The 11,288-nt window shown below is 37.0% G+C and overlaps 1 protein-coding gene across 1 annotated transcript; it reads right to left on the reverse strand.

Annotated features, from left to right (window-relative positions):
* Positions 1–582: 582 nt before the first annotated feature.
* Positions 583–3,986, reverse strand: LOC130051587 (von Willebrand factor C domain-containing protein 2-like). The gene is made up of 2 exons (XM_056153606.1): positions 3,645–3,986; positions 583–797 (listed from the first exon to the last, which is right to left on the reverse strand). Exons 1-2 carry the CDS (start codon positions 3,907–3,909, stop codon positions 640–642), a joined length of 423 nt encoding a protein of 140 aa, XP_056009581.1. The 5' UTR covers positions 3,910–3,986; the 3' UTR covers positions 583–639.
* Between the last annotated feature and the right edge of the window lie 7,302 nt (positions 3,987–11,288).

Here is an 11,288-nt window from a genome sequence, read left to right on the forward strand (position 1 = left end):
TGCGTATTGTCGGGAAAGGAGGATCAAATTATTATTTTAAAAGTTATAGTGGATCCAAGAGGGGTGGAGGATGTTAAAATAGCTTGTGAACGCTTCCTCTCCTACGTGGCTTATCCGATATACTTGACATTTTGTACAATACTTTAATGCCATTTGCAGATGTGCATAATGTAGGACAGGAAGATCCAATGTTGTCCTTAAAAGTTATAGTGGATCATAGGGTGGCGGGTGTAAATAGCTTGTGAACGCTTCTCCTATGTTTCTTATCGGAGTTAATAATGTCTACGTTCCTGCTCATGCTTTCTCCTCCACACCATGCAGAACATTAAGAAGAGGAGGTTTCATTTCGAGCACTTCCAATTTAGGGAGCTGGGGAGACACTTGTTTATCATAAAAACAATCTCTAGTTTCATGTTATTAACATTTGAATCATGGCATGCTCCATATTACGAAGTACAAAGTTTACAGCGATATTTCCATCATAGTACATGTATATATAAGCGGACATAAAGCCACACTCTTCATTAACGAAACATCTTTATAGCGAATGCCATGTATAGTAATAGACCAGTCATCACATTCTTACATTTGAAGAATTTATTGATTACATTTAGTATTTATTGTGTCCATATCTCCAGTCTAACTGGCAGCTGGGGGGTCCACCACTTGAATTGGTTGGAGCTTGTGGGCGCATGTAGCCAAAGTACCAAATGAGGAGCATTGACAAGTCATCTCAGCAGTGGAGTATGTATCACCATGTTTTATAATGGTACCGTCTGGGGCTTTGCAGTTTCGACCTTAAACAAAAACACTTAGAAATTATGCGTTTGAATGAAAGTTAAGCAGTTAATTAAGAATGGATATTTAGTTATTGATAAGACCCTGAAGCGTACTACAGTGTGCTACACAGGTGTGACGGTGATCGAACGCTGAACGGTTTAAGAACGAACGGTTTTGTTTGGGGGAACGGACGCTGAACGGTTTCAACGGAACGATTCTCAGCGAGAGCGGAATGGTTTTTTCGAGAACGGAACGCTTCGGGCCAACATGGGACCGAACGGCTTCGATTTCAAATTCTGCGTTTTGGAGGACAATTTCGGTACGTTTTAGTCATACATAGACATTGCGGGAAAGAGATAAAATCCTTGCCTTATTAAAAGTTTAATTTAATCAAAAGTATGAATATTTTAAAGTGGACGGGAGATAAATGTATATTAATACATACAGTTATACGTGCCTTAAATTCCCTTGAGGATATTTACATATATCTAATGTAATCAATAGAAAAAACGTCAAATAAAAATCGTATTAGGTAATTTCAGGCCTGATTTCAATAACACTGCCACTCTTAACTAAAAAGGTTATGAACGTTTTCGATTACGTAATGCAGAAGTCTTTAAAGAAAACTTCAGTTTGTACATGTATTACACGTATATTTCTTATATACTTTAAAACAATGGCTCATAACTATACAACTTATTGTATATAACAGTGTACAATATAACGTGTTAAACCATTTGAAATATTTATCGCATTCATATGGTAGTTAGATCATATTAAATACATCATTAATTGATTGTATCATGTTTAACGTCTTTCTCGAGAATTTTTCACTCATATGAAGACGTCACCAAGACCGGTGAAGGTCTTCAAATTTATGCCTTTGTTCGGCGCCTACGGCCATTAATCACAGTGAGGGTATAGCATGCCACACCTACTGTGACACGGACATCCGTTTTTACGGTAATCTCCGAGGACCCGTGACATTCACTGCTCTAACCTCTAGACCACGACAGCGGTTTAAATAGATCAATACATGTACATGCAATTAAACAATGAATAATAATTTAGAATTTTAATTTGAAATTCGTTAATAATTATTATTTTCCTTATAAAAATGATTTATTTTGCGTTTAAATTGGATAAAGGAATACCCGCATTGTTTCAATGATCAGGGTGACTTATCATGTTGCTTGATGGTACACGTAATGGTAACCATTCGGGTCATGTACATGGAAAGACTTTGAAGACACCTGTCAAAAATTATAGAGGAATATCAAGAAAGACAATGTCACCCCTGAGACGGGAACCTATAGGATGGACTCCGTATCAGTTCTCCCTTAAACTAGTACGTGTACCCCGTTACTCTAGCAACTCCTAGTGTCTCGATCACTTCATATCAGACTACCTACAGTCATCTGGGTCTCAGCACACAGAGACACTACCAGATACCGCACAACACATACCAATTTGGGATAATGTACGTCCGTGATTACAATGTGGCCCAATTCTATAGCACAATTAGTGCGCACTAATTATCATATGCAGCATTTAATAAATATCATCAAAAAGAATTGAATTAAAAAAAGAATTGAATTTGCAAGGTACGAAATTTGAGCATATAGAAAAAAAATAAGAAATAAAAATTGAAGTAAATATCATAATTATGTATTTTTCTACTTCCACACCAATAAAAGAAAATATGGATTTAAACATAACACGTGACAAACAGAGATTGAGAATCAATTATGAAATAAAGTCGGAACAAATCGCTACACTGTATTACAAGCCTACTACCACCTGACTATGAAAAAAATATATATATCATTTTGCAGCTGATGCCATTTCTTTCTGATGACCCCATCGCCTTCTTTATGAAAAGTAGTTCGAGGGATTCGCTACCCCATAATTCCTACATGGAAGAGTTTGGTTTGTGTGCAAACGAACTCTGGCGGAAGTTTGCACTTCATATCTAGTTTTGAAGATATGACGTCACACCAGTTGAAATACGAAGTAATTAAAATTCATTTTAAACGGTTATATGTAGGAACGGAACACTGGACGGTTATATGTGGGAACGGAACAATGATCGGTTACATGTGGGAACGGAACACTGAACGGTTATATGTGGCAACGGAACAATGATCGGTTATATGTGGAAACGGAGCACTGAACGGTTATATGTGGAAACGGAGCACTGAAAGGTTACATTTGTATATGTGGGAACGGAACACTGAATGGTCATATGTGGGAAGGGAACACTGAACGGTTATATGTGGGAACAGAATGCTGGACAGTTTGATGTGGGAACGGAACATTGAACGGTTCAGGAATGTGACTGAATTCCTCAGAAATCAGAGGAAAACTGGTCAAAAAGGGAGGAAAACACCTCACCCTACCTGGAAAATTATCATTTTCTGCCACTTTAGATCAAATCCAGAGTGTTTCATTTTTTCAAAAATCGAGCACATCAGAGGATTTCCTATGAAAATCACACCCCTGACGGTTATATGTGGGAATGGAACACTGAATGGTCATATGTGGAAACGGAACGCTGGACAATTTGATGTGGGAACGGAACGATTCTTATCAAAAAGGGAACGGTTCAAATGGTGTAGTAGTACACTTCAGGATGTGTATCTAAACTCATCATTATATTCTATGTATAGTATCAATGGAGCTATGATATTCCAATTGAATTATCATTCACTGTTTTTCTCGCATCATTCTTACATTGTTTTGCAGATCATCCAACTAACTTTTGCGGATAATTCAAATACGTCAGATAATCTTCTTTATATATTATACTCTTTTCCCTTTCATATGATTCGTCAACAATTATATTACATGTATAATGATCTCACCATTTGGGCAAACTGGGCAACAATGGTCCGGATTATGGACGGCATCGACACAGCCACCGAAGAAGCAGTCTACGATGGCACAAAATGCTTGACCGGATGACGTGCACTGGCAAGGTTGACAAGCAGAGGGCTTGAATGAACCTACAGGGTAGTACTTCCCGTGATACAAACACCCTGCGGTGGATGTACTTAATAAGTCTTGGCTAGAAACAGTTATAAAAACTGTTGCAAAAAGACAAATAGAAAGGAAAGTTAAAGACGCCATCTTTCTTCAATCCTTAATGGTACGTAAGTGAATGAACTTATCTTTGAAAGTGAGATCACGAACACGACTCTCAAGCTAAGATAAGGCTTATATAGTTCATCTTTGACAATTATTTCATTCTGTCACATTGTATTAGATATCATTTTGGAGTAACTGTTAATTTCGTGTCCAGGAAAATGCAACGGAAACTAATTTAAACACGATTGTCATTTAATAAACGGCCCTAGTAAGTCAGTATTTTCAGTCAGTTTATGATGTATTAACCATCATTGTAAGGATTGAACAAAATATCAAGAGATTTTCATCTCCCTTACGTAAAGCGATTGGCAAAAAAAAAAAAAAAAAAAAAAAAAAACCCAGTCAGTACTGATGTACACATGTAACTCTGTACATTAAGGTCTGTTGCAGCCTGGAATCGACCTTCAACGTCCTTCTCATTAAACTAGTGCTCTACCGATTAACCTACAATCTACCACGGTGTTCCGTATTGTTGTATATTTTAAACCCATTGTTTGTTAATAAGTATTTGTATTTTATTTATCGATGCAAGAAAACCGAACTTTTAACAACTAAAATAAATAAATAAAATAAAATAAACAGAATTACAAAACGAACGGTAGTGGCTTTTTTTTTAACTTCACAAAGCCATTATTAAAAAAAAATTATTGTCATTTACCAAAACACGTATGGCTCCTTTAAATTACATATATATCTATGACGATATACGGTAGATTTATTAGTAATGGCAAAGTTTAATAAACTAATCGGTTAGAAAAATCGTATACGTAATCGGTTACAAAATTCATAACCGGTTAGCGGATGCTTCTTGGAGTATTTGTACAATTTCAATATTTTATTCCTTTTCAAACGGAAACAAAATAGCGTGTTTAAATCTGAAATGTACGAAAGCCCAAAAGGCTCATTCGACGTTCGAGATTCAAACTACGAGATTCGAATTTCAAAATTCAATACCCAAATTAACCAATCAAAATGTATGCCGCAATAGATTAAAGGTTAAATACATATAAAATTAGACTATGAAAGAAAGCAAGTCAACCGTAGATCTTAATGTTGAGTTTCTTGTATCTAAAACCCCTCATTCACATATACGTTATGCATACATGTACATGTACGTGCACAGTACTTAGGGATGCGGTGAATTTTTAATGTCTAGCAAATAACGAAACATATCTTTTTAACTATAAATTATGTTATGAAGTACGTGTATGCTTAACATGCAGAAAGCGGAACGGGGGACTTGTTCCAGCTCCCTCATATTTAACTCTGCACTTTATTTGATAAACAGGTCAAATGCTCATAATATACCTGAAATTGAATCGTATTTGAAGCCTATTGACCGATGATACCTTTCTAAGATTTATTTTAATCAAGGTTGTCAATTAATATTTAGGTTAGATACTAGTATACTCCAACCGCTCGAGGTTCAGCGGCGACACTTTTAATTTCTGGGCATATCCCTCTGCCCTCAGGATTTCCCTGCTTCTTTCCATAAGGAATTCTGTTTACATACACACAGTACATATACGTGCACTGAATATAAATTTCTGCTACAGTTTGGTTGGAAAGATACAGAGGACCGCACATGTATTTGGTACATGTACATTTAGACAAACCCTGTATGAAGATATCAAACTCTACGATCCGCAGAGGACCGCACATGTATTTGGTACATGTACATTTAGACAAACCCTGTATGAAGATATCAAACTCTACGATCCGCCTACCTTTCAAACGTGATCCTGAATTGTTAAATCTTCTTTGTGCTAAATATTAACTTGTTGATTTCGGGACAAGAAACCTGACACTCGTTTATGCCGTCACTTATATGTTACGATGAATAACTATGCGCTATCTCAACGTGTACCCATTTAGTGGCGCATTGTTGTTGATTTTCAGGGTTGCGTTTGTACAACCCGAGTTTGTTCCGCCATCTTTCGATTGACTCGTGACATTGGGTACATCACTTTTTTAGCTCACCTGAGCTAAAAGCTCAAGTGAGCTTTTCTGATCACCCGTATTCCGGCGTCCGTCCGTCTGTAAACTTTTAACAGTTTTGACTTCTTCTCAAAAACCACTGGGCCAATTTCAACCAAAGTTGGCACAAAGCATCCTTAAGTAAAGGGAATTCTAAACAGTTAAATTAAGGGCCAGGTCACCTTCCAAGGGGAGATAATCAAGAAAAGGTAAAAATAGAGTAGGGTCATTAAAAAATCTTCTCAAGAACCACTCTGCCAGAAAAGATGAAATTTATAGATAAGCTTTATTAGGTAGTGCAGATTCTAAATTGTTAAAATCATGGCCCCCATGGGTTGGATGGGGCCACAATAGGGGATCAAAGTTTTACATACAAATATATAGGAACAATCTTTAAAAATCTTCTTCTCAAGAACCACTGAGCCAGAAAAGCTGAGATTTATATGAAAGCTTCCTGATATAATACAGATTCTAAATTGTTAAAATCCTGGCCCCCGGGGGTCGGATGGGGCCACAAGGGGGGATCAAAGTTTTACATAGAAATATATAGGGAAAATCTTTAAAAATCTTCCTCTTAAGAACCACTGAGCCAGAAAAGCTGAAATTTATATGAAAGCTTTCTGATATAATACAGATTCAAGTTTCTTAAAATCCTGGCCCCCGGGGGTAGGATGGGGCCACAAGGGGGATCAAAGTTTTACATACAAATATATAGGAAAAAGCTTCTTCTCAAGAACCACTGAGCCAGAAAATCTGAGATTTATATGAAAGCTTTCTGACATAGTGCAGATTCAGGTTTGTTACAATCATGGTCCCCGGGGGTCGGATGGGGCCACGATAGGGGATCAAAGTTTTACATACAAATATATAGGGACAATCTTTAAAAATTCTTCTTGTCAAAAACCACTAAGCCAGAAAAGCTGATATTTTTACATGAAAGCTTTCTGACATAATGCAGATTCAAGTTTGTTAAAATCATGGCCCCCGGGGGTCGGATGGGGCCATGATAGGGGATCAAAGTTTTACATACAAATATATAGGGACAATCTTTAAAAATCTTCTCAAGAACCACTGAGGCAGAAAAGCTGATATTTACATGAAAGCTTCCTGATATAGTGCAGATTCAAGTTTCTTAAAATGTTGGTCCCCGGGGTCGGATGGAGCCACAATAGGGGATCAAAGTTTTTCATACAAATATATAGAGAAAATCTTTAAAAATCTTCTCAAGAACCACTGAGCCTGAAAAGCTGATATTTACATGAAAGCTTTCTGACATAATGCAGATTCAAGTTTGTTAAAATCCTGGCCCCCGGGGGTCGGATGGGGCCACAATAGGGGATAAAAGTTTTACATACAAATATATAGGAAAAATCTTTAAAAATCTTCTCAAGAACCACTGAGCCAGAAAAGCTGATATTTACATGAAAGCTTTCTGACATAGTGCAGATTCAAGTTTGTTCAAATCATGGCTCCTGGGGGTAGGATGGGGCCACAAGGGGGGAATCAAAGTTTTACATACAAATATAGAGGAAACATCCTTAAAAATCTTCTTCTCAAGAACCATTGGGCCAAAGAAGTTCACATTTACATGAAAGCTTTCTGACATAGTGTAGATTCAAGTTTGCAAAAACATGGCCTCCAGGGGTATGTTGGGGCCATAATAGGGACTACGGTTTTACATGACAATATATATGGAAAGTCTTCTGATATGGACCAAGGTGACTCAGGTGAACAATGTAGCCCATGGGCCTCTTGTATAATTATTGATATATCTCATTAATAACTCATGTTTATTTACTTAAGAAATTTCATAAATATATAGAAAAATGCAGATCAGAATAATTTATTATTAAAAACTCAATTACAACACTTCCGATATTGTACGATTCAAACCGAGAAAAGTCGATCTCAAAGAGGCGAATTATGTATTGGATACCTTATAACATGTGCTTGATATATTTAGGTCACCTGCGTTTACTCAGGTGACCTATTGCAATTCGTTGTCGTACATATATATGTACGTCGTCGTGCGTTAAAGGTAAAGTATGGTGATTTTCCTAAAATTTGATTTTTATACATAAAAATGTCTGTCGTACACTTAAGGATTAATTTCCAAGGCAACTTCGACGAAAATCAATACGGGTAATTTACACGGCGCTATCAAACTTTTACCTGAGCGATCGATAATTGTGTTGTGACGTGAGTTATCGCCCGTAACTTATGACGTCATCTGAAACAACTTTCGATAGCATTGATAGGCTTCTATAGTGTTTACATTGAAAAGCCCTGTATTTATGGTACAATGCGGTGCTTTCAATTACCATGTGAAATTGGGACAGGGATTAAGTATGTTTCTCTTCCCAAAAAGACCCCAAATTATGAAAGTTTAGACATTGAAACTGAAAAGAAATAGACTTGTGCCAAGTGATCTATGAGCGATACTTTAATACAAGGATCAGTTCTTCATCATTCCTGATGTACATGTAGCATCCGCTGTTTGATTCTAGACAAAATGCCTGAGTGGTTGAAATATCGAAAAACAAGATGTGTTTGTGAAACACAAATGCCCCCGATAATGGCCAATTCCGAAGATGGCCAAGGTCATAAAGGCAAATATCTTGGTACCAGTAGAAAGATATTGTGAAAAGAAATGCTCATGTACAATATGAAAGCTCTAATATTTACCATTTAGAAGTTATGACCAATGTAAAAAAAAAATTTAAAGTAGGTCAAAAGGTTCAATACCAACAGAAAGATCTTGTCACAAGGAATACTCATGTGAAATATCAAAGCTCTATCACTTACTGTTCAAAAGTTATTAGCAAGGTTAAAGTTTTCAAAAAGGTAGGTCAAATTCCAAGGTCAATGGTAAAAAATGTTGGTACCCGCGGAAAGGTCTTGTCACAAGGAATACTCATGTGAAATATCAAAGCTCTATCACTTACTGTTTAAAAGTTATTAGCAAGGTTAAAGTTTTCAAAAAGTAGGTCAAACTCCAAGGTCAAGGTCACGGGGTAAAAAATGTTGGTACCCACGGAAAGGTCTTGTCGCAAGGAATACTCATGTGGAATATCAAAGCTCTATCACTTACTGTTCAAAAGGTATTACCAAGGTTAAAGTTTTCAAAAAGTAGGTCAAATTCCAAGGTCAATGGTAAAAAATGTTGGTACCCGCGGAAAGGTCTTGTCACAAGGAATACTCATGTGAAATATCAAAGCTCTATCTCTTACTGTTCAAAAGTTATTAGCAAGGTTAAAGTTACAGACAGAATGACAAAATGAAAGAATGACAGACAGGACAAAAACAATATGCCCCCCCCCCCCCCCCCCCCCCGATCTTCGATCTCGGCGGCATAATTATACGTACGACTTAACTCAACCCTAAGAAATCAAAGGTGACAGTTTCTTTGGTTCTGAAACATGTGGATAGGGGGTATACATCAAAGTCAGATTATGACAGACTAATGAAAAATCATATTTCCCTTTTATGTCAATACTTGTATTTCATATTGGTGTAGTTAATAAATTATGACCCAAAATTACATGTAATCTATAAATACTGGTGCTGGTGCAAAAAACATGCTCTGAGCAGGTTCCCCTTTTTGCTTTGATTTTCTCTCATTAGGGCTAATTCGCAACCCCCCCCCCCCCCCCCACACACACAGTACCAAACATGGGGATTTAGACATTGTGCACAATCAAGAACCCTATATGCCCTTCTCAAAAATCTACCTTTCATATAGGGCCATCCACCTTCCCTCTCAACTACAAACCTTTTGCTGGACCATGCATGTTTTCACCGGAATTTCTTCAGCAACTGACCACATGCCTTAGTTTCGTATTTGCACCCATCTATATGCTAGGAATCCTGGTGACACCTACATGTTGTATATCAACATTTTTATTAAGCATTCAGCTACATTTGACATGCATCCTAATATTATTGTATACATTTTTACACATATAATATCACTTCAAATATGGGGTATTTCCATTTTTTTTAAAAAGTTGACGGGCCTATAGTGCGAAACTGTCCCCTGCTACCTTTAAAAAGGCCTATAGTGCGAAACTGTCCCCTGCTACCTTTAAAAATTCTGACATCTCATTTCATTGACGTCAACTCCCATTTTTGACAAATCTGACTTATTCTAAGTGAAACTATACCAATACATCATGTCAACTGCCCTAAATGTGTACGCAATAAAATTATTTAAAAACCCTACATTTATGTGTATGATATTGTCAATTTAGAGTGATGAGAGTGTTCGAGTAAGATCCCTGTGCCTGACAAATAATATTACAAGTAAATTGTATATATGGTAAAAGTGACCTTATACATGTATGTGGTGCTACATGCTGAACATGTAATCATGAGAACCGGTGTAGAAAATGATGGATTAGAGAGAGATGAACTTGAAGTGTCAAAGGGTATGTCAGCAAAGGAATTATCATTTGCATGATTATTTCAACTTCCGTCTTCCTATTTCAGATTTTCTGCATCTGAGTAATATCATCTTTATATCAGTAAAGAATCGGAAACTTTTAGAGTTTGGGGGGGGGTGTATTTTCATTATACTTGATCTTTAAGGTGTAATCGTGATCTATTTATAACAGCCATTTAATGATGTCATATCGAAGCCTAAATGTTCTCAAAATGGTAAAGGGTTAGTAGCTTCCTCTCATTGTGTAGGACAGCTTTTGAAAACTACATGCATGAACGGAATGTGACCTGCCTTAACATACCCACGTGGATTAATATGACTGTGGCCAGGTTGGAAGGAAGAAAATTTTTATAATAGTACGTCACCTTCCATTGCGTATCTTGACTAATTTTCTCTATTCGTGTGTTAAGCGAGCTGCTCGCTATAATCTATGATTGGCATTTCTCTCCCCTAAATAGGGTTCGACACTAACGCTAGCCCGGTAGCCTGAGGCTAGTACATTTTGCCCCGCACTATCAGAATATCAGTTACGAATAGCCGATGGACTACTGAAAAATTACAAACCTAACGGAATGGACTAATTAATGTCTAATCTTGAACGCAAAAAAACCAAACATTCTACATTTAGAAAAATATTGCTCGTAACACTGTCAAATGGCCATAGTTTGATAAATAAATCGGTAAAATCAGAGGTTAAAATAAGTTTATTTATTATTCCTCTATATGGGGAAAACCTCATCCCACACTGTCCCCCACCTCCCTGTCGCTTTGCAACTCGGCCAACTGCCTCCGGTAGCTGGACTAGCTACTGGTCGAGTCAATTACACATCTTCCTGTAATTCTATGGTGAAAAAGTGAGTGTCGAACACTGCTGAAGTTTTGATCTCGGTTGGATTTGGGTGTTTGATTGTGGATTTCGGTTTGTTTTCTTGTTTCGATTGAA

Source organism: Ostrea edulis, chromosome 2 (genome assembly GCF_947568905.1).
Source record: "Ostrea edulis chromosome 2, xbOstEdul1.1, whole genome shotgun sequence".
Classification (NCBI taxonomy): domain Eukaryota; kingdom Metazoa; phylum Mollusca; class Bivalvia; order Ostreida; family Ostreidae; genus Ostrea; species Ostrea edulis.